This window comes from Rhipicephalus sanguineus, chromosome 7 (assembly GCF_013339695.2).
Source record: "Rhipicephalus sanguineus isolate Rsan-2018 chromosome 7, BIME_Rsan_1.4, whole genome shotgun sequence".
NCBI classification, from domain to species: Eukaryota; Metazoa; Arthropoda; class Arachnida; order Ixodida; family Ixodidae; genus Rhipicephalus; species Rhipicephalus sanguineus.
In genome coordinates, this window is record NC_051182.1 from 166,456,884 (window position 1) to 166,481,740 (window position 24,857).

The following is a 24,857-nucleotide window of genomic DNA, read 5'->3' on the forward strand; positions in this document are numbered from 1 at the left end:
TCTGCCGGTAACCGGTAATGCTAGCGCCGGTTTCAGTGCTGTGTTATCTGTGGAATGGTTTGTTGTTGTGTAACACCCGTTTTACCGAGTGTTATTTCTGTTTGCAAGACCGTGTGCACGGTTTAGCGTAGTCCGGCCATGTCAGCCATACGCGACAACACTCGCGTGTTGCGCGCACTGCGTGAGTTGGAAAACATGTTCGGTTCCCGTGAAGCGGATTCCACTGGTAGTGTCGACGACACAATCGCACGTCGGCTCTCATTTGGCGAAAGCATGTCGGAAACTCGGATTGACACTAGCAGTACCTCAGAAACAAAGTCAGGTAAGCTCCTGTCCGCGGAACGCAAGAAAACAGCACTTCGTACCGGACGATGTGAGACGCTAACAACCAAAGTTTATTGCGAGCAACCTTCCCAGACAAAAAAAGAAAAAAAAAGCAGAATATGCGCATACATCACAGACGAGCCATAGATAACAATCTCGAGAGCGTTTTCAGCAAGCTGTCACACAATTTTTCAATAGATATTCCACTGCTGTGAAGAGAAATAGACGGCACGCTGACACAAGAAACGTCAGTGCTGTTGAATGTGGAAAGCTTCGCTTATCTTACATGCGCGCTGCTCATTAAAACGCTATAAAACCATGGACTTATCAAGAATTGGCTGGCATGTGCAATTTTTACATTGTTCAGCCAAATGACAGGTAACCTAGCCTGTGTTTGTCGTTCTCAGTTCGTCCTGTCTGAAGGGCTGTTTCATTCCGTACCAGTATTGCACCAATTAGCCCAGTCGAGCACACTGCTCCGGTCAACTGAATACCGCTGTTGTTTGTGGTCTAGTTTGTTTACATTTGCCCAAACCATGGTGGTCCAAACAGCCATCACATGGCGCGTAACGTTTGAACGTAAAGACAAGCGCTAATGATAAACTGACCGACAATTAAGAACCTGAAGAAACATAAATGTGTGACAAAATGCTCATGTGATAGTTAACTAGTTGGCTTACATTTGCCCAAACCACAGTGGTCCAAACAGTCATCACATGGCACATAGCGTTTGAATGTAAAGGCAAACATGCATTGTAAACTGCTTGACTGACTACCAACCTCAAGAAACACAGAAACGTGTGACAAAATGCACATGCAATAGTCTAGTGTTGACACGATAGGTAACCTTGTGTTGAGTTTACTTTCATTGTGACATTGTCTCCTGTCGTTAGATATTTACAGCGCAGAAAAAACGTGGACAAATCTGAAGATACGACAGACATTGTGTTTGAGCACAGTCAATGTTTAAGTTGTCTAGAATGCTTGTTATATGTGAGGGATTAACATGAAACATTATTTACCCTCAAACATGTCACAGTTTTATATTTCATGACCTGAAGGGCTTAAAGGGACACTAAAGAGCAAAATGATTTTTCTCGCATTAGTAAAGTAGACTTCCAGATACCAAAAACACCACGCTTGCTGCGAGAAAACGCGAGAAAGCGCGCAAAACGAAAATACAGTGAAAACTTGAAAAGCGCGAATGACGAAGACGAAACACATACAACAGGTAAGCGCAAGTCCTGTTGTATGTGTTTCGTCTTCGTAGTTTGCGCTTTTCAAGTTTTCACTAATGATGGACCAACTCACCCAAACCAAGGTATTGTTGCAGAAAATACAGGTGGCGACGCCACCTTGGAATTCCCGCACCATTTGCCGTGACATCACATATTTTTGACGGCGCCTGCTTGGGCCTACGTAGTTCCTAATCGGTTAAATTGAAGTACATTGTCCTCTCAGGGGGCCAGAGACTTGACATAGCGAGTTTGTGGAAATTTCGTCGAGCCAGTGGTGCCAAAATACGTTAAATGCTCTTTGAAATCTTTTACGTCACGAATTACAAAGTTCGGCGCAAAATTTAAAAATGAAACATTGAACTTGGTTTTCTCCTCTAATAATAAACCTATGGTGGTGAAGTAAACTACACAAGAGTTCTCCGAGCACACTTTATCAATCTAAACCAATTGATTGTTTCTCTTTAGTGTCCCTTTAAGTGACACTACAAGGAATACATAGGCAAAGGTGGTTGTTACAAAGACAACTATATACGCATAAAAGGGGAAAAAAAGAAATGTGCGGTCCTGACTGTTTCATAAAGATTTTCACAACTTTTTACAAAGTTTGCTCTTCAATACAGGCAGTTTATGGGGTTCTCCACTAATGCGGAGTGAGAACATCAAATTGTACAGCAATAGACTGTACATATGTGATCTGCATGTGATAACGTAACATTTGCGATATAATTTCATGTTCTAAAAATGTTATGTGAATAAAGGAAACAGGTTTATGGAGTCAAAGATTGGACAGAATCTTGTCTTGTCAGGGAATAACAAGGACGAACAACCATACAGCACTGACCAAAGTAAAAATACATTCATAAAAAAAATGTTTGGGCTCCCGCAAGGGAGCCTTGTTCACAGTGAAGAACAGCAGCGTTGATAGGGCACACATTAGAGCACTGCACGGGCCCGGGCCGGGTAAGGGATTGTTGGATCGGGCCCGGGCCGGGCTCTGGCCCGTGATCTTCGGGCTCGGGTCGGGCTCGAGCCTGAGCCAGGCCCGTATTAGGCCCGGGTCTCATACGTATCTGTATAATCACGCTCCGGACACCCGACACGTCACGTCGACGGGGATCGCTAAAGACGCCGCCGGCTGCTTCACTTCGGCGCTCTAATAGAGAGTTGTTTTGGAAGCCCTTAGTCCGGTCTCGCTTTAAGGCGTAACATTTTCAAAGATCGAAGGCGGTCACACGAAGACGACGAGACAGCCATCTTCAGGGAACAGCGAGGACGGTGGCTCGCTCTCTAATGGGTGTGCCTCGCTTTGACAGATCTATGGCACTGCGGTGGCGGTGACTCGGGGAAGAAGGGTGGGACAAAGAACGTTCTTGTTTTGAACACGAAAACGTTGCGTACGTTGGGTGCAGTTGCCTGCCGAGGAGTCAACACGACAGCTTTAATTTATGTAACGCTGCCCAGCCTGGTGTATTCCTACCAGAAGCAGCTAGAGCACGTTTTTTTTTTTTTTTTTTTTTCATTGCATTGTGCAGTAGATGAAGTTTGCAGACTTGCTACTTTTACTCAACAGCCCTTGCTCGTATGCAATTCATGTAAAACTTAAACTAAAAATGTCTGCCATGTTTTTTTTTTTTTTTCAGTTTATGGAGGTATATTTTGTGGTCGTTCTTTGAAATGCAAAAATAAGATTGCGTGGTTAGCACTGCGTGCGTACATGAAACAGCCAGCTATGACTGGCTGTTTCATGCGGCCCGTGCAGTGCTCTAGCACACATTATCCGTGTCCTTGAAGGGGTACTGACACCAAGCTGATTTTATTGCCATAAAAATCTCCTGTATGCAGAGATGGCTCAGAGTGAGTGTGAAGCCCAATAAATGCTGATAAGATATTTTATTTTTGATAATGAAGTTAATTTTTGCATGGCATACCTATTGACGTCGACACTAGCGTGACGTCAGGCTGCAGTGTCAATTCTGATGACTTCACGCACCAGTGTGGCTAATTGTTATGACATCAGCTACCAAAACATCCAAATGGCCACTTGTACATCACCAAAAACATTCAGATAGGGGATTTGTGCGTCACTGAAGGAGACACGGAGCAGAGCAGCCATGGAAACGTCACAACATCTTGTGAGAGCACATGACAAGACGCTCATACTGCTTCATGACGTCCAGGTACAGTAGGAACCGAAACTAGCTTTTAAAAACAATTAATTTGTCAGGGTGCACTCACGCTTACCAGTACATTCTCTGGGCTCTTGAGGCCTTGGCCTTTCATTTGACACAAAAAAAAAGAACTACAACTGAAAATTTTCATGTCAGTATACCCCTTGAAGGTACCGGGAGGGTGAGGCATGCAAGTTAAAACAGACTATGGTCGCAGGTCAAAAAAAATGTCCCAACGGTGCAGCCGGTTCCTATAGTGTGTGGTGTCGATGACATCTTGCTCTTCTGTTTCCAGCTGAGGCTGAAATTAGAGCGCTGAAGGCGGAGCTGCTTCAGTGCAGAGCAGAGATCACTCGACTCACCATGCAAAAGGAAGAGGAGGAGCCCGCACGAAAGACTATTGTTCTCGGCTACACGCGAGAGCTGGACACACTTCAGGAGCACTTGCAGGTTGGTGCCAATGTTCTCATCATCTTCAACCCACGTGGAGACAGGTGGGCGCTAGCTGTCTCTACGTGTGTGCTGTGTTTTATTCTTATGTACCACACTAATACACGCTACGATTATGGATAACAATTTGCCCAAGCATTAGTGCCTACCTTTCTCTACGTGTGTGTCTTATATGGGCTGTGCGAATACACGCTATGATTATGGATGACAAACTCGCCCGAGCAGCAACCCTTCTTGTCTTCAACCAGAGTTGCAACTTTATTTGGCATTTTGCATTACTTTATCTCTTTGTTGTACTGTTTCGCTCAAATGTATCCCACCACCTCTGAATATGTATATATATGTACTTAAAGGGACACTAAAGTGAAAAATGATTTCTCTGATATTAGTAAATTATAGTAAAAAAAATGTCACTTGACGTCACTTGAAAGAACACCTTTCCCATATCTCATATGTAATAATACACGTTGGGCTAGGCTATGGTGTCAGCCATGTTCTTTATTTAGAACACCCCCCTCTTCCTCGTCTTCCCTCAGTCCTTCTCTAACTTCTTCATGTCCACGTACACTCCCCCTCTTTGAAGACTCATCCCTCCTGGGATGATACATGAAGACGTTTCCAACAGTCGCTAACTCCAGCACACCGTCACCGTTTACGTAACCAATCCTCTTGAGAACGCCTTGTTGCACTGCAGTCTGCACCACTCGATAAGGTCCCAAATACACCTGCTTCGTTCCGGGAAGGCCCTTTCTGACGAGTATCAGATCGTTCAGCTGTATCTTAGGTATCCGCGTGTTGTGGCGGCGGTCGAAGTTTCTCTTCATATCTTCCCGATATCGCTGGTATGCTTCCGAAGTTTTTCACTTTTCGCACAATTGCAGACGGTCAGCAATGCGAAGCTGTTGATCAGCAGGAAGCACTGGTGCCTTTCCGAATGCCGCAAAATACGGGCTACAGCCGATGCTCGCAGTGTGCGATCGGTTGTGATGAGCAACAGCTGCCTCCAAGCAGCATTTCCATCCGCCTTGAAAGCTTGGGTAAATTGAAATGAACTGCTTCAAATCTCGTATTATTCTTTCAGCCATGCCATTTCCTGCAGGATGGTACGGCGCGCAGCGTCGCAAATTAACTCCACGTTGCTTCGCCCACTCTTGCAAACACTGGCTGAGAAACGCTGGTCCATTGTCTGATATCACTACTTTTGTACTCTTAAACATCTCACGGCTCAAGAGAGCAATCACACTATTCGCGTCTTCTCTTCCCGGCCGTGCAGCCACTGTTCTTGTGCACTGGTCTATTGCCACTAGGAAAGACTGTGTTCTTCCTACTCCAGCAGCCTTTTTCTTGAGCTCTGCAAAATCAACGTGGACAACTTCAAACGGTATGTCGGAGTGTTGAGGCAAGACCATCTCGTCCGTTCTCTGAAGGTACTTGGCTTTGTGAATTTGACATTGATGACAAGACTGAACATACCGCTGGACGTCATCTTTCATGTGTTTCCACTGGAAACGTTGATGGATCTTGCGATAAGTCCTCCAAAAGCCATCGTGTCCGCCTGAGTGCGGGGAGTCGTGATAAAGTTCCAAGATTCGAGGCACCATTGTTTCGGGGACTGCGAACTTTCCGTTGAGGAACTGGAGTTCTTCAGTTCCCTCCCACAACAGGTTTGCGTTGATGTTTTCTTGATCAGGAATGACCGCAAGTCTCGAAAGTGCATCTGCATCCTTTAGGTGCTCCCCAGGCCTGTGATGGACCACGAATGTAAACTGCTGTAGTTCGGCCACCCACCTAGCGATCTTTCCTCTAGGCTGTGCGAGGTTAAGGATGTAAGTCAAGGCTTGATGATCCGTGAAGAGCGTGAAGCTCCTGCCATCCAGGTAAGGTCTAAAATAGCGTACAGCCATTAGGACTGCCAAGGCTTCTTTCTCTGTAGTCGTGTAGTTAAGTTGCGCTTTCGAGAAGGTGTACGAATAGTATCCGACGACCCTCTGTTGCCGGCTCCGCGGACAGTCGGCATCTCTTTGGTAAAGCACTGCACCTGTGCCATAATAAGAAGCGTCGGTGTTCAGCTCGAAGGGCAACTTGAAGTCTGGAAGAGTGAGAACTGGATCAGACGAAATGATGCTCACAAGGCTGTGATAAACGGAATCACACTCTGCTGTCCACTGAAATGGAACATTCTTCTTAGTCAATTCTGTGAGGCATTTAATTTTTGTCGCATAATCTCTAATGAACGACCGGAAATGCCCGGCCAAACCCAGAAATACCCGCAAAGAGTGTAAGTCATACGGCTTCTGCATTTTTGCTATTTGTTCTACGGATTCCTGTTTCGTTGTCTTGGTTTGGCCATCAAATACTCTACCCAGAAACACAACTTTTCTTTGGAAAAACTTGCTCTTTTTCTCGTTAATCTTGAGCTCGGCATCACAAAGTGCTTGAAGTACTCTAGCAAGATGGTTTGAATGTTCGTCCTCGTTGCGGGAATAAACATTTATATCGTCAATGTAGACGTTACAAAACTTCCTAAGAAACGGTCACAAAACGTCATTCATCTTCTGGAACCAAGCGGGTGAGTTCTTCCATCCAAATGGGAGTCGATTATACTCGTAGATTTCAAAGGGCGTTATGAATGCAGAATATTTCTTGTATTTTTCAGATAGCGGAACTTGCCAAAAACCTTTGCATAAGTCAATGCGCGAAAACACTCTGCATCCACCCGTTTCATCTATGATAGAGTCTATACGTGGCATAGGAAACGGAAAAAGCTCTGTCTGCTTATTAATTTGTCTATAGTCTGTGCAGAGTCGAAGACTTCCATCTTCCTTAGGTGCAATGGTGATGGGCGACGCGAATGGAGATGTGGATGGACGAATGATCTGTGCATCCAACATCTTTTGGATCTCGTTCTGAAGCCACATTCTTTTCTCCCTTGACATATTGTAGGGCTTTTTTCTCACCACCGTCGTATCATCTAGCTTGAACGGTACCTCAAACTTTGTAGTTGCCGTAGGATATCCTTTCAAGCATATCAATTCTGGGCAAAGCGTCTTCACATCTTCACCTGACGATGGCTTCCTTAGAGTCCTCGAAGGTGAAGTTGAAGTTGAAGCGTTGAGGCTGTGGCGCTTTTCTTCTGTAGTCACTTCTCCAGTCCAGTAGATGTTAAGGTGAAGGGCACTGATGGCTGGACGTGAAAGGAGTAATTCATAGGGCACTCCGTCCAATACCAGTGCTTGCGCAGCGACAGTGTTTCCGAGACACGATATGGTAACACAAGTCCATTTATCGTGAACATCTCGCCTTCCATCGTATCCGTGTACTTCTACAGGTCGTCCCTGTTTTACTTTCTCACTCTCAACAATACTGGCATTTATGACTGTGACGCTGGCTCCGCTGTCAACTAACGCGCTCCTTTGCTTTCCATTAACAAAAACAGATATGTACAATAGACTTGTATGCGACAAATAAACAGCTTCTCTTGATGTCATCGGGCGGAAGCCGAGACCCTCTTTATTTAGTTTTTTGTCACGTCATCTAGCTCCTCATTATGGCATGAGTCTTCCTGGTCGGTTAAAAATGACACACGCGTTGCGGTAGACTTCCAGTTTGCAAAGGGGCATCTTTCGTCAGCTCGTGTGGTACCTGTACACCTTGCAGCAGGTGTCATGGTTTGACGCTGTGTTCCTAGGTCCTGGAGGTAGAGGTTTCGCATTCCCCGCAGAAGGTCTTCAACCGTCTTGGGTCCTCTCACTTGTATTTGCTTCTGGAGGTCCGGACTCAAACCATGGATGATAAGCGGAACCACAGACGTCTCGGGCAAGGATGGGTCAGCCAGCTGGAGCAACCGCCTTTTCTCGTAAAAATAGCTGAGTGCAGATCCAGACGTGTACTTGAATGCGATTGCTTTGTCCCATAGCAACACCTTGTTCTCGCCAAAAGAGCTGAGAAAACTTTCTTTCCACTCTGTCCATGGCTTGTTGCTGTGAGCGTTGACACGCAACTCATACCAACTCTTCGCTATTCCCGAGAGGAATAATCGCATGTTTTTCACTTTATCCTCGTCACTGTGCCAGTAGTTTTCGTTGCATGCATATTCGTAAAATGTTAGCCAGGACTCGGGACTGCTAGACTCTCCGTCAAACATGTCTGGCTTCACGTGTTCGAGACTCGGTCTGCTTATTCGTTTGGTCACGTTTACAAGCAACCGCATTAAATCATTTTGCTGCCTGTTCTGTTCCTGTTGCATTGCAAGAAACTTGTTGAACAGCTCGAAGGAGCTGTCAGACGAAGCAACGGTAGCGGGCTTCGCGTAGTTTCCAACTGGAGTCAGAACAAAATTCTCATAATCTTGAAGTTTCATATTGATCCTCACTGTTCCTTTAGCAATTAAATCACTTGGAGTGAGCTTCGTTCTAGTGCTTATGTAGGAGACAAATTCGTCAGTGCTCACTGCTTCCGGAAGAGCTTGTTCCTCTTCATCTTGAGGCGTTGCAGCCAAGATCCGGATGCCACCACGTTGATTTGCTCCAGTGGTGAAGTCCACCCACATCTTGACTTGAATGTCCACACAGGAACTATACGTGGCTGCGCCAATTTGTAATAATACACGTTGGGCTAGGCTATGGTGTCAGCCATGTTCTTTATTTAGAACACCCCCCTCTTCCTCGTCTTCCCTCAGTCCTTCTCTAACTTCTTCACCACGTCCACGTACATCATATATGGGTCATTTCTGAAGAGGATTTGGCATCAGGGTTCAAGGAACACATTGAGCAGACAATAATGAGAAAAATAACTTGAGCGGTGTTAAAAAGTTGAGCCTTCTACAGCACCAAAGAAGCCTGTCTATAGCTACTCATGTGCAACTGTAATGTTTCATTAAATGTGAATCGCGTGTTTCTGCAGAAAGAGCGAGATGTGAATGCTGAGCTGAAGCAGCAAGTGATCAAGGCCCTGGAGAAAGAAGCCGAGGACCGGGCAGAGATCGCACAGCTGCGGCAGCAAATGAAGAACCGCATCTCGGAACTGGAGGAGCGGTGGCAACGCTCCCAGGCGCTCTGTCTTGACCTTCAACAGCAGTTAGATCAGGTGGGAAATCGGGGTGTCTCACATAGTTTTTTAACGCGAAATTGTTTTATGCCGGGGTCCACCAGAAGTTGAAGCAAGTCATTTCCGTTCCATAAGTGACATCAGTTAATGGGAATGTGGGTAACTCGGAAAGCAAGTTGGAAAAAAAGCTTTTACAGTCAAACCCGACTATGTCAAACTCAGCCAAATGTAATTACACTTTATATCAAGCTATTTTCGAACACGACCATGTTTTAACGTCAGTGCAAAGGAAAATTTATGGCTACATTGAACAAAAATAGCCGGATCACTTGATATATCAAACATTTGGCAGTGCGAAATGCCTCAAGTTAGATTTCTCTCACAGAAAGGGACTTTCCCGCATGCATTAGGGAGAGTGAGTGATTAGGAGGGCCATACTGATACCGCACTTTCTCGCCTACAACCTGCTCCTGAATATAATTTCCACTGCCAACTACAAACTGCACAAAAATAAGGAAAACAAAAATCCCCGTGTGTTGCCCTAAGCCGCTTTCCTTGCATTATAGAGAAGCAGTTCTGTTAAGTCAACTTGTGCACCAAAATTCACATCAAAAATACAGCGTAAAATCTTTAAAAGGTTTTAGATCGAATTATTCTTTATACAGAACTAATTCCCGTTTTCCAGCGAGTTCAATATATGCAGGTTTGACTGTACTGAGTTACCCCACCAGGGAATCAAACCTCTGACTCTGTAAAGACGTTTATGGTATACTGGCGTAGGAGTCGACCGGTAGCTTGATCAACGGCTCAAATCTACGGACCCTGAGAACAAGCGGCGTCCACGAGCAATGTGTGGTAGAGACAGACCCATAGATGTCACTAGAGAGGGTGACCCACTATAGCGTTCATTCCTCTTCACTACAACTCCACGACTTTTGATCGAAGCAGCCGGGCACACTGACCCCTATGCCACAAATAGATACAGATTCTTTTGCACGAGCACGTAATATACGCTTCCTACTCTGACAGTGATGGTGGCACTATCTAGAAGTGGTGAAGTGATGTACAGAGGTCAACACATTTGTCTAGAACGCTGGAACGGCACGCTCTGGCGCGTTCCAGCGCCAAATATACTGATAACAAGTAGTTTGAGAAAGCCCACACTTGAGCATTCATCAAGCAGCCATTCATGCTATAATATGGGCTCTTTCAAACCAGGTGTAATCAGTAAATGTTAGTGCTGTCCGGAGCATGCGGCTCCTGTGTTCTAGACAAGTGTGTTGACTTCTGTACTGTGCCAAACCACTGCGGGAGCACCTCTATGTGGCATAGTGCATTCATAACTGCATCAGACCAGCGAGACACATGCCGAATATGAAGCACTACGCTGTCACGCCTTTGAGGTGCACACTGTGAAGTGCGCCTTTCATATTCATGAATCTGAGTGTGCCGCAATATTACCAAGCTATCAAAGGCCCTACGCATTCGGGTCAATATATACTAGGCAGAGATGTGGCAGTGGATGTCAACATGGATGCATCCACGTAGAAAGCTGTCATGCCGGCCCAGTAGCAATACACACTGTGTAAATTGTATTTCTTAACGCGCAACATAGCCGCAACTACTACTATGAAGACACATTTCACTTTTGTCTGAGCAACGATTCCTATGAAAGAGGGGAATCAACAGTCTTCTTTTGCGTGTGTCTGCGTCATGTTGTAGTTGACGGGTATCGTATAAATGTGATCTGTGCATGCCAAGAAAGTGCATGAAATTAAACGTAGTAGGTATTCACTTGATTTAAAAGGCTCTTTCTTCTCTTTCTCTGACAGACAAAAGAGTCTGCCCAGGAAACCACATTCGCACTTGAAGAAGAAGTCCAGAGGTAGTCATCCAATTATTATATTCACTGGCTGAAGCAATACTATGCAACATGCATGAACCCAAGCAAACGTGATTGCTTTAGTTTACCGCCAAATTCTTAAGCCACTCATTGTAAAAAGATAGGGCATGCAAACACAGACACAAGAAAGAAGTTGGGGCACCACAAACACCACTGACTTCTTTCTTCTGTCCATGTTTGCACGCCCTATCTTTTTAGAATGAATACACACCAACTAGCTCAGCTCTCTGTTATTCTTAAGCCACTACCCCATGCTTCCTGTTACAGGCAGCACTAAAGCGCACTGATTATATGTTTGGTTCTTTCATTTCTCAGGCTCTCAGCGAGCCAAGTGATGATCCGCACCTCTCTTGAAGAAGCCAAGGACCAAGCAGAAATACTGAAAAGGCTAGTAGCACGTTCCAAGTTCACCACCACTTCTCAAAATTGCCCAACCCACACCTGCAATAGCCTTTATTGCTATACCTGTTCTCATAAAAAACCAGCACAGCACTGACCTCAGTGAACTGTTTTCAGAAAAAGTCAGCCCCTTCTCCTGTTCAATAATGTTACCTTGTGTTTTTGTTTAGCTGTTGAACAAGCTTAGCAGATGCTAAGCTTGTGTCACAATGCTAAGGTTGAGGACACAGGTTCAATTCCCAGCCATGGCAGCTGCACTTCGATGGGGACAGAACACTAATGTACTTAGATTGAGATGCTCGTGAAAGAACCCATCAAATTTAATACAAAGCCCCGTGTCTCGCAGTGATGTGGTTTTGGCAAGTAAAACTCCAACAATTATTTTTTCATTGGCTTTTAAGGGGGGACGTGGCAATGAGAATGGTAAATTTGGTCAAATTGTTCAATTTTTCAATTTATTTTTTTCTGCAATCCTGAGACCATGCTTTAAGTCATGGTGAAATATTAGACCAAAATAAGCAGTAGAAGTTGAAAAAAAAAAGCATTTTACTAGTGTGCTGTCATCGAAAACTATGAGAAAATTGGGCTTTAGAAAATGCAAATCTGAAGTTTTCCCTTGGCACAGTGCTACCATATCGGTGTCATCATAAAGAAGACAGATAGAGCTAAAGATAGCCGCAAAGCTGCATTTATCCAATGAAAAATAAAGCCAGCTTCCTTCCGAGTTCCATTTTCTTAGCTTTTAACTCCATTTTCTTTGAGCTCCATTTTCTCAGCTTTCATTTTTTGAACAGTTGCTGTCAGTCATCCCTGAGCCATTTCACAACAAATAAAGATATAACCATTCCGTTTTCTGTGCTTAGATCCTGAGACATTAATGAGTGCCGTAAAGCTGTCCATATTTGTCTGCACATCATGCAGATTTTTATCATTGGCTTTTTGTAAGAGTTGTTAGTAAGACAATATGTACAACAAATTTCAAAAATTTTAGTGTGTGCTTATTTGAACATTAAAAAATAAACCAATAGCATTACGGCACAGAATGGGCCCTTGTGAATATCCTTATGCAAAAATCTTGATGAACTTATGTCTAATTCATTAATTAATTATTGGGTGACAATGAGTCTCTCAAGTGTTGTAACTCAAAAACTACAAAAGATAGCTCAAAACCGATTTCAGTTATGATGTCAGCACAACATATCACATCTGCACGCCAAATTTCATCACTTTATCTCCATAAATAACAAAGATAGTTTTCATTGCCACGTCCCCCCTTAACAAACTGTTTTCTAGCATATGGCTTTATGATTGTAATGTGTTTTGAGTTTATGTACTGCAAATAAGCCTTTGTAGTCTTGCCTGTTATATACGAAATGGAGTATATGTACAGTCAACCACAAAAGTTTACGGACCATGCAAGCGCATGGCCAGTAGCCTCTTCGCGACATTTCTGCTACGTAAGCGGCGATCGACAGCAGCGCGACGCCCAAGACGCATCCCTCCCTTATTCAATGGCCTGGCTATTTTCCCCCTGGGCACAAATATTTTTCACCTTTCACTTTTTAACTCGATGTGCTCTTTGGCAGCTGTGGCTACGTGCTTCTGTTTCTAGAGCAGTCTATCAGCATAACTGTTATCAGTCGCAATCATTCTCACAAACTGATATCTGCCCATGGGACACTGTTCGAAGCATGCCGTGGTAGCTTTGATTCTGCAATCAAAGTAGAAGTAGAATGTTCATTTTGCGTGAGAACAACTAACTAAAAATGTGTTGCACGGCAGTAGAAAACTGTTATATATCAGTGAATAACAAGAAGATCCGTTTCCGGCCCAGCACTGTGGTCTACGATAGATGGCACACCACCGTGGACAAGCAGTTCAGCACGCGCTCGCATGGTCCGTAAGCTTTTGTGGTTGACTGTACATACTACTTAGATGGCATTTTACTGACTTAACGTTCCAGCTGTGCCTGATGAAATCTCTCAGTAGCTGGGACAGGCCACCTGAATGAATAACTAACACCTTCCTTGTTTGTGCATGTTAAGCACACCTATAGCTCAAGTGTGCTACCTGCAGTGCCAACATGCATGCAACATCATGTCTTGTCCCCATTGCAGGCATATTCGTGAGAAGGAGCTTCTCATCTCCCATTTACAAAGTGAAAATTCTGAGCTTCGAAAGTCTGAAAGCAAAGCAAGGGTAAGTGTTTTTCATTTTTTCTGTTGGTTACATACTTAGAGGGCAGAGACATAGGGAAGGCCCCACATCCTGGATTTCTCTTGTAATTAGGCAGAACCCTTACTGTAATACTGCTGCGTGCAGTAAAGTTTGTGTGGGAAGTGTATTGAAGATTGGTCAACTTGTGACAACGCCTTTCTTGGGGCACAGAAGTAACCATTCAAGATAGGACAATCTTGGGCTGCTACTTGTCCATTTGCCTAAGATGGCAAAAGCCTTCTGCTATGCATGCAAGATAGAATCATGCCAAAATTACACTCAAACCTCACTATAACAAGGTCTCATCTGACATAAAAATAAGTTTGTTATATCCGAAAATTCGTTATAAACGTATATTTGTAACATTGTATATATGACAAGACTATTCTTCATGTACTTCGTCATGACCGATAATTCATTATATTCGTGTTCGAGGTTGGAGTGTACACATACTGGTTAAGGCAGAAACAAAATGCATTCGAGTTAGCCCTAACTTGTTGCTTTTCCAACTGTCTGTGCTAGTTCATTTGAGGATTAATACTACTGCTTCTGTATGCAGTATTTATTTTACTGTCGAAATCATGGGGGAAATGCTGTTTATGTTCACACCTTGTTTAATTCTGTGTCGATTACTCTACCCTGGCGAGCAGTACCAAATGGCTCAGCAAGGTTATGTGAAATTTACAGCCAAGAGTGAAAATTTACAGCGCACAGACTTTGCGGGAGACCTACGTTTTCCCGCAGCTTCTCCATAAGGCCTGAAGTTTAGGTGGATGATGTGGCACCTACACCTTTTTTTTTCCCCATTTATTACAAGTTCTGTTTGTACGATACATGAAAATACAGTACACTGATTAGACCCATAGGCCTAAATTAAAATATGTAATTAAAAGATCAAATATTGTTTTCAAGGCAAATATTACACAAGAAGTAAACTTAAATGACAACGAGAGAAGAAACTGGGTAGAGTGAGTACAGTTAAACCGTATATGATATGAAAAATTATCGGAACCAAATACGAGCTTTAGTTATTTATGCTTCATTTCAATGACATTTATTCTTTTTATAAGGAAACCGTGAACCTGAGGACCGCTGCAATATCAGCTGTAACAAGGAAATCTAGTTCGTGCATGGCTGAAAACTTAAAAGTATTATAAAAATAACAATAAAGATTTAGGCAGTTCACAACCACATTCCTTTCTTTTTTTTTTTTTTTTCAAAATGTGGTTGTGAAATTAAAAGTGTGTTGTTAGACAAATGTTCAGCACAGTATTGATTGGGCTGAAGACAGTTCGTTCGGTGTTCCTACAGCCAAACACAGCTTCTACTCTACAGTCGTTGGACAAGGGCATTTTATATGCAGTGATTCCACTCCTGCGCCAACTGCACCAAAGTGCGCCAAATTGTATTTACTGCGCCATCCTGATAATATCGACAAAAATTGCGCCAAACTGCGCCAAAGTCTCGGGTTTGGGGGCGTCTATCACGGCAATCGCACGGCCGGCACGTCAGAACATGTGCAGTTTGATCTTGGGGCTGCCAAAGTCGCAACCATGGACCAAGAATTATTCCGCTGAATAAATAGCGCTCACGCGGGCGTCCCGAGTAAGCCACGACGCCATGCACGGTGCCGACGCAGCTTCTGTTCTGCAAGTCGGCTCGACAGCAAAACACGCTCTCCGCATAGGCTCGTGACGTCTAGGCCTATCGGTAGCGAGAAAGTGCGACAGCGATTCATCGGCGGACGTCGTCTGTTCTAGAAACGCTGCTGATAGCTCGTTTCAAGCGTCGTACGGCACGTAAGGAAAGCAATGTTCAGTTATAACTACATGTGTGCTGCTAAAATGTCTGTCAATTCTGTTTCCGGACATCGCGGAATGAAATCTGGGATCGCTCGCAGTAGATATATGGGACAATATCGAATTTTCCTTGCTTCGCGTTTATGGAAGAGCACACGAACGGTGGAAACGCGTTCACACTTTTTCTCGGATATACTTTATCCATGGATCTTCATTAGGAAGAGCTTTTTCGTAATTGCTTATACCAGCACGTCCGAGTTTGTAATCACTCTGCGGTAAACACCCCCTAAAAGGCCCTGCCCTTTCGAGCTCACGTGCTAGGGTTCCAATTCGAATTTTGTGCTTGCTTTTTAAAAATGTCGTCTCATTAATAAAAGCATATCTCCTGGTCGGAGCAGCCGCAAGTGCGCAGCTGTCAGTAGCGGGCCCGTCGCTGACGGCCCACACTGAAGCGGCTACCCCATGTTACACGTCCGCCCCTCGCTTTCGAGGGTGAATAGCTGACGGTTAAAAAAACTCAGTTTCGCTTAAGTGCGAAGCAATGAATGCGATACCAACAAATTGTATTGTTAAACGAAGTAAGGCTAGCAGCTAACTATTTTGGATCCGATCTCGCGTAACTCAACAAAACACTGGTTTAAGGGAATATGGCCGCTCCAGGAACTGAAGCATTTTCTTGCTCTGAGTTCTCTAAACACGAAGTAAGCGTTGAGAGCACAGCAAGTTTACGAGCCGTCTCCTCATGCCTCGAGATAGCGCGCACGCAAGCGACTGCGCCCTTCGAACGATGCGGTCCCCTCCCCCCCCCCCCCTCCGCTCCCCTGGCGTCCTTTCATGCTCCTTACGAAAGACGGGTAGGGCGTTTCCTCTCTGTTTGATGAGCAATCGACGGCAGGCCCGCACGCGGGAAGATGTTATCTCATGCGCTGTCCGTGCGACGGAGACAGACGGCCGGCTAGTTTAATCTCCGCTTCAGCCGCGTTCGTCGCCAGCGCTTGCGAGCTTTTACCCGCGGCTAGAATGTGTGTGGTGATGTTATTAATTTGGTCTTTATACAGAAAATTACGGCAATAGCGACGGCAAAAATCTGCGGCGAGTGTCCATATAATTGTTATCACAATAAACATTTTAAAAAAGTTGAGGAGCCATTTCACTCTGTGAAGTGGATGATAAGTGAAGCTGTTTCGCGAATGGCAAAGAGGTGACATGGTGGAGTCAAGGCGAAAGCCTGATTATTTTTCTTCTCGATCGACGGGTTGATCCTCCCCCTCCTTCTCTGCATGCTTTCTGCACCTCACCTGGTTTTGCGCTAGCTCCATGATCGGCGCACCGATTATGGAAGCATTGTAAAGCGACGATGTCATGTGATGGCGTCATCACGTGACATCACGATATATGACGCCATGATGACGTCACAAGTTTTGACGATCTACGACGTGATGATGACGGCATCACATGATGATTATTTTTTGCATCAATCGATTTACGCCGCCGACGGTCAATTTTCGTGTTTGATAAAGCATCTGAGGCTTTCGCATTAATATTGCGTATTGAACGTTAACAACCTGGCCTAACGTTAACAACCTGACAGTTTGGTATGTAAGGCCAGGTTGTTAACGTTCAATACGCAATATTAATGCGAAAGCCTCAGATGCTTTATCAAACACGAAAATTGACCGTCGGCGGCGTAAATCGATTGATGCAAAAAATAATCATCATGTGATGCCGTCATCATCACGTCGTAGATCGTCAAAACTTGTGACGTCATCATGGCGTCATATATCGTGATGTCACGTGATGACGCCATCACATGACATCGTCGCTTTACAATGCTTCCATAATCGGTGCGCCGATCATGGAGCTAGCGCAAAACCAGGTGAGGTGCAGAAAGCATGCAGAGAAGGAGGGGGAGGATCAACCCGTCGATCGAGAAGAAAAATAATCAGGCTTTCGCCTTGGAGTTTTCTTAGGGGAATGCATTAGGGATAGTTTGGCTCTTTGGCATTGAGGCACTGCTGTACATCACGGTGTTTGTCTACAATGTCTGCTGATAACCACATAGATGCATTTAGAGTTATTTCATAAAGTGCAATTTTATTGATCTGGTATTCTGTTTATTTGCTAGTGTCGAAAATAATCGCAGAAGAGGTTAATCCAGAACACTCAACTGCATGAGCCTTTATTTTTCATTAGCGAGTGAAATATGGAGTACTCCTGAGATGATTTTTTTCCATGAGATTTGCAATGAATCGAAATATTTCTAGCCTTCATAAGATCCCCATAGTAATATTCCGGTGCTTGAATGTTATTGCAATATGCTTCTGTAGTGCACTCAGGCCAGGATGTAAAATTCGCTGCTCCAGTGTGCTCCGAGATGCAAAATTATCTGCTCCAAAGTGCTCCAAGATGAAAATTTTGCTGCTCCAAAGTGCTCCAAAACGGAAATTTTGCTGCTCCAAAAATTGCTCCAAATCAGAAGTCCTCGGTAGCATCACTGTATATGCGATTTTGTATCTTTTGGATTCTTGCGCACGCCAGATTGCCGATTTTTATTGGTAATGTTACAAAGCGTGTTGGATGTACCGAACTAAGTTACGGCCCCAATGCTACTGGGTTATAACGAGGTTCCACCGTAAATATAATGTAGCATACTACATGTAAAGAAAAAGAACACACTTTTGATAGCACAGCTACGTTAACATACAACCTGAGGTTATGTACATGAAATGCATTGTATCCACACTGTACAAAAAACAAATACTAGTACAAAACAGTATGTCATGCATGTCAGTGATGTTTTCATTACACTTTAATAAAATCTTGATTGCAGAACAGGTGCATTGACAGTAAAGTATTTTTCGTTAATGCATTAAGCTGGGCTAGTTGATATTGATTGTATGCTTCCATATTGCTAGCGAACACGCACAAAGGACGGCATAGAAAGGACGACTAGTGGTTGTCCTGTCTCTTTCTATGTCGTCCTTTGTGCGTGTTCGCTAGCAATATGGAAGCATACAAAGTATTTCTCTTTTTCTTAGATCCTCTGATCCACAAAGCTCTTTTAGTTGATATTTAAGCTGCGTGCGTTCTTTGAAATGCTGAGGATTTGTGTGTGTTGACTGTCACTCGCTTCCGTCCTAGGAGCTCCAACGACGTCTCGATGAGCTGAAACAGGTGGAGGAACTCTCTCGTATAATGAGAGATGAGCTGAAACGGCTGCCGCTTGTCGAAAAAGAACGGGCAAAGCTTCAAGAGGAAGTCGAGCAACACCGGTTAGTTACTTTTCTTAAAACGTGTACTGCTCTAAATGCGAAGGAAGGGGAATTGTTCGAGGGGCTCGTTTCTTCGTTAGACACGGCTAAGGAAACCAACAGACAGTTAAGCCAAGGAAAGCATAGGGAACATTATTTGTTGTTTTTTTTAATTGTAATGTAATCATTCTGACCTAAATTGAAAGGAATTAAAGTGAATGAAAAATCACCCTTTTCGTCGGTGGGATCTGAACCCACAACCCTCGAATTACAGTTGTGGGCTTAGATCCCACCGACGGGAAAGGTGATTTTTTACTCCACTTTAATTCCTTTCAGTTTAGGTCAGTACTTCCATGCAGTAACTAACGCATCGGAGAAAGCCTCATTTGATTACAAATATGAACTGTATTGTGGGCAAATGTGAGGTGACCGATGGTCGCGAGACTGAAGAAACTGAAGGTTGGGCTCAAGCAAATGAAGAGTAGTAAATTAATTTCATCTTCTAGAATTTTATAAATAAATATGCATTCAGGTGTGCATATATCCTTTTCATTAAACATGGTACAACTGCTCCATGTTAGAGACATAAATATTTGCATTAAAAAATGTGGGACTGCTAGCTGCTCCAAAAAAACTCATTTGCTGCTCCAAATCGGGGTCTTATCTGCTCCAGAAGCTGCGCCGAAATGGCTGCGATCAGTCACATCACTGAGAGTTGCATGATCCACCAACTGCTGCAACTTGCTACCTCTTTTACAGGCTGGCCCGTATGAATGTGCACTTGATACAGGAACGTTTGTTAGCAGCTCAGCACAATACAGCCAAGGTGAAGGAGCTGCAAACGCTCAACACTCAGCTACAGGTGAATGTGGAGCAGCTTCAAGAACAACTGGAAAAATGGAAGGAATTGGCCGCTGAACCGCACGGTCTCATGTGAGTGTCTCATGCATGTCTCCACGCGTGTTTGTTTCTTTATTTCCATGCGACCAGGCTTAACTCACAAAAACTATTCCATCTGTTACTACCACTTGGCACAGGCCATGCCAAAATGTATGGAAGCCATCGCAATTGTTTTAGAATGTTCTAGTAAGATTGCGTGCATGACGCGAGTGGTTAAGTTTTTTTCTGGGACAAATGCAAGCGCCAGCAATAACACTACAATGTTTGATCACAAATGTATAAAAGACTTGGTTTTACCTACGAGCAGATTAGCGGCGACCAATGACCGTGCTCGGCACTGTCGTATTGCGAGTTTCACTTGCTTGTACTGTGAGCGATTCTGTTTGCTGGGCACAAGTTCGCCCAATAAATAACCCAACCTTTACTGGTTTGACTGCTTGGTTCTTCACCGTCACTGCCGCGTGGCAGTATATGACTGAGGCTGTACTGTGTTTAGTTTTATCTTTCATTTTTTAAAGTGAAATTTTTTTTGTGAACCTCTCCACGTTTTGCTGACTGTCGCTATCTCAAGTGGCTTCCGGTTTTACATTCGCTAGTTGCTTTTACTTCCAGTCTCTTAATTCATTTCTTGTTTCCACTTACGGTTCATGCATCACTTTTGTTGAGCGTAGCTAACGATGGCCTTTAGAGAAATTCAGTCAAAAATGATCATTGGCATTATGTACATGGTACTCCATTACAGAGAGTGGGTGAGAGAGTCCCAGGAAGATACCATATTTTCTTGTGTATAATGCATGCAAAACATACAAAAAATTTGGAGCTTAAGTCAGGGTGTGGAATACTATGTACGCCGATTTCTGTCTGCAAGGTGGCTTCATGGCACTGCTTGACGGTAACGTAAGGAAAATGGTTTCACAGCACTGTGCAGTGATTTCCCCACCTCCTCCTCCTCCCAAATGGTTGTGGATAATATGCGAGAAAATACAGTACATCACATCACGCGCACCAGGGCATTGGGTGAAATATTGAAGATGTGAATGAGTTTCTTTGTGTGTAGGTTCCAAGACGGCACATTGGATCTGCTGCTATGTTTTTTTCTTCAGATCTTATGCTTACTGTGTTTGGAGTTCTCTTAGGCAGCCTTTGTTTCAACTGACACAGGGTAACGAAGGAAAAATTTGTGCGGCATTTTATATCCCACAGAAAACTGAGCACTTCAAGAAATTAACAAGCTTTCAATGCAAGGCAGCATTGCTCTGCTCTTTGCAGCTGCTGATGTCTTTTTTTTCTGCTTCTGTTTTCTTGCAGGAGTCCAACAGCAGTGCTGCAGTGCCTGGCTGATCTGCGGCACTCTGAGTTGGCTCTGACAGAACGACAGTCAAAGTTATTAGCAGAGTAAGCGTTTATCCATCTGTGCTCAGGATGGTTTCATGGTGGCTGCGGCATTGCCCAGCTAAGCACCAGATTTATGGCACGAAAAACTTCAGAATTTAAAGGGGCCCTGTGACACGTTTTGAACATGGTCAGAAAACACTGCCAATCGGTAGTTGAGGCTTCTGTGAACGCATGAGCCAAACATGAAAGCACTGTACGTGGCTGGCACGGAAACTACAATGATGTTTTAGACAACTAGAAATCGCTCACTCTTCTTAACAAATTAAATCATCAATGGGCTCAACTACATCAACAGAAGGAAAAACTTGGCCATTGTTATGATATGTTGAACATTCGCAAGCAAGTCTATGTCAAGCTGGGATTTCAGTCATGAATGTTCAAAATATTGTAGCGGGGTTGCAGCTATGACTGTGGGGAGGTGTGCGAAGAAGAGGCAGACGACGTGTCGGTGTTCTGAGAATACACAACCCAACCGCCATCTTGACTGCTGGACTATTCCACATTGTAAATAAGTTAAATATATTCGTAACATTTTGGTGGTGGTGCTGGGTACTACGCAAGACGGAACTCCGCAGCGGACGTGTCCTCGACAGCCTCAATATGTCAACAGAAAGCAACTCTGCTGCTGCCGCTTCGACCGCGACTCCGGTACAACCGGTACAGCCGGTACAGCCGGTCGTATTGACTCAACCGCGCGATCCCGGTAACTTCTGCGGCACCGACCACGTTGACGTCGATGACTGGATTGCGAAGTACGAGCGGTTTGCAGCGGTCTACAGGTGGGACCCTACAATGATGCTCGCCAATGTTGACTTCTATCTCTGCGGAACAGCAGGCGCATGGTTTCAAGCTCATGAAGCTGACTTAACAAGTTGGGATGCCTGTAAACAGAAGCTTCGCGACCTATTTGGTAGAGCCGTCGGACGCCAGCGGGCCGCTTCTAAAGAACTCTCCTGTCGGGCACAAACTTCCACCGAATCATACGTCTCCTACATCCTTGACGTCCTGGCCCTTTGCCGTCGTGTCGACACCAACATGTCAGAGAGTGACAAAGTAAGCCATTTGCTCAAGGGAATTGCGGATGACGCTTTTAATTTACTTGTGTCTAAAGACTGCTCAACCGTGGACGACATCATCAAAGAGTGCCGCCGGTTCGAAGAGCTGAAGAGTCGCCGCATTGCCCAGCATTTCATGCGACTTCCGAACACGGCCGCTACATCATCCTGCGAGGACCTTCAGCCGCCATGCGGTCAACCGCCTACCAACGAGAGCGTAGTTCGCATCGTGCGCCGAGAAATCGAGGCGGCGTCGCCACCATCTTTCCTGACGCGGCCATCTGATGATCCTCGACCAACGATCTCGTTGATCCAGCAGGTTGTGAGGGAGGAGCTTGCAAATGTCGGACTGCAGCCGGTATGTTCGTTGACGGAACCTCGTGTCAGTTCTATAACGCCTCCTCGTGCACCGGAAATGTTGCGCCGCTATCGTGACCCTGCCCAGTGGAGAACGCAGGACGACAAGCCGATCTGCTTTCGTTGCCACGGTGTAGGACATATTTCCTGCTACTGTCGTTCTCGCACCTTTCCATCTGGCTCGTTTGCTGGCTATCGACGTGACGACAACCACCGGCCCCTGCAGTTTCCCGCTCGTGACGGTGGACCATACGATGAGGCTCCTACGACATCGGTCCGACGCTCCAGCCGTTCGCCGTCCCCACACGATCGTCGCTCCCGGTCACCTCAGCCCCGTCGCCATTCGTCGCCTCGCCCTACTGGACGTCCATACTCGGAAAACTGAGCAATGCAGCTCCCGGAGGTGATGCTGCATTCGACCCCCGACCTGAAAACCCTCTGCTGACCCTCACTACGGACCAGAATCTACTTGCTGTGGAAGTGGATGGCCTGCCTGTTACTGCCCTCATTGATACCGGCGCACATATTTCTATTATGAGCTCTGATCTCCGTGCACGATTAAATAAGGTCCTTACGCCGCCCGAGTCCCTATTTGTACGTGTCGCTAGTGGGGGAACTCCGGCTGTACTCGGAATGTGCACGGCACGTGTGAGGTTCTCCGACCGCCAGACGTCCGTTCTGTTTCATGTTCTCGCTCATTGTCCTCATGATGTCATCCTCGGACTCGATTTCTTGTCTGACCACTCTGCTGTCATTGACTGCTCGGCCGGTGTTGTACAACTTGACTTGCCTGCGTCCGCCGACGTGTCGGAGGTGGTTCAGACGAAACTTTCGTGTGCTGAGGCTGTTCGTCTGCCACCACAAGCCCTAACTTGCGTCGCTGTTGAACCATATCCCAGTGTACCGGATGGGGATTACGTGGTCTCTCCCTCTCCCAGTGTTCTACTGGCCCGCAACGTCTCCTCTCCGTACACAATTGTAACTATTACAGCGAACAAGACGTGCCTTCCTCTTCTGAACTTCGGATTGAGCCCTCAAGTCCTACCACAAGGCATTGCTCTCGCTACTCTGTCACCGTCGTACGAGTGCCAGATCTCATCGGTGTCACCCGAACTGCCCGCTGTCGTCTCTCCAAACCCGCATAGAGTCGACGCAGTCACCTCTTCTACACTGCACAAGAACATAACCAAGATGATTGCCTTAGACCTTTTGCCCTCTCAAGTTAAAGACCTCAGTGATCTCCTTATGACCTACTCTGACATATTTGACTTTGACGGTAGGCCCTTAGGTCAAACCTCGCAAGTCAAGCACCGCATAGATACCGGTGATGCAGCTCCAATTAACAGGCGTCCTTACCGAGTTTCACCATCAGAGCGCCAAGTTATTCAACAGGAGGTCGACAAGATGCTCACAAAAGGCATTATTGAGCCTTCTTCGAGTCCATGGGCTTCCCCTGTAGTCTTAGTTAAAAAGAAAGACAACACCTGGCGTTTCTGCGTGGATTATCGGCATTTAAACAAGATCACCAAAAAGGATGTCTACCCGCTTCCTCGTATCGATGACGCCTTGGACTGCCTTCATGGTGCTACCTATTTTTCTTCGATAGACCTACGCTTTGGTTACTGGCAAATCGCCGTAGACGACCTCGACCGTGAGAAGACCGCCTTTGTAACGCCTGACGGTCTCTACCAATTCAGAGTCATGCCGTTCGGTTTGTGCAATGCGCCGGCCACGTTCGAGCGGATGATGGACACGCTTTTGCGCAGCTTTAAATGGTCTATCTGCCTTTGTTACCTGGACGACGTCATTGTATTTGCTCCCACCTTTGAGTCTCACCTCGACCGACTTTCGTCTATTCTTTCCGTGTTTCGTGCGGCTGGGCTACAACTTAATTCATCGAAGTGCCACTTTGGCCATCGCCAAGTTGCTATTCTAGGGCATCTCGTCGACTCATCTGGCATCCGACCCGATCCCGACAAAGTTCGCGCTGTCCTCGATTTTCCCGTACCAACTTGTGCCAAAGACGTTCGAAGTTTTGTGGGCCTATGCTCATATTTCCGACGATTCGTCAGAAACTTCGCAGATATTGCGCGCCCCCTCACTGACCTTCTCAAGAAGGATGTGCCATTTTGGTGGGGTCCTGACCAAGCCAGTGCTTTTTCCCGCCTCATTACGCTGCTCACCACACCGCCGATCCTCGCCCACTTCGACGCGTCCGCTCCAACCGAGGTCCGCACCGACGCTAGTGGTTACGGCATTGGCGCTGTGTTAGCCCAGCGTCAATCCGGTCATGATAGAGTTCTTGCGTATGCCAGCCGGCTCCTTTCTCCTGCCGAACGCAATTACTGTAGTACT

At 45.4% G+C, this 24,857-nt stretch overlaps 1 protein-coding gene across 1 annotated transcript in view; it reads left to right on the plus strand.

Annotated features, from left to right (window-relative positions):
* Window positions 1-11: 11 nt before the first annotated feature.
* Window positions 12-24,857, plus strand: part of LOC119400497 (mitotic spindle assembly checkpoint protein MAD1) — a 45,093-nt gene continuing 20,247 nt past the window's right edge. Inside the window, exons 1-9 of the mRNA XM_037667557.2 lie at window positions 12-322; window positions 4,026-4,180; window positions 9,083-9,265; window positions 11,059-11,111; window positions 11,445-11,516; window positions 13,646-13,727; window positions 18,686-18,816; window positions 19,555-19,728; window positions 21,004-21,090. Coding sequence (XP_037523485.1) covers window positions 139-322; window positions 4,026-4,180; window positions 9,083-9,265; window positions 11,059-11,111; window positions 11,445-11,516; window positions 13,646-13,727; window positions 18,686-18,816; window positions 19,555-19,728; window positions 21,004-21,090 — 1,121 coding nt within the window. The 5' untranslated portion in view covers window positions 12-138. The remainder of the gene's footprint in view (window positions 323-4,025; window positions 4,181-9,082; window positions 9,266-11,058; window positions 11,112-11,444; window positions 11,517-13,645; window positions 13,728-18,685; window positions 18,817-19,554; window positions 19,729-21,003; window positions 21,091-24,857) is intronic.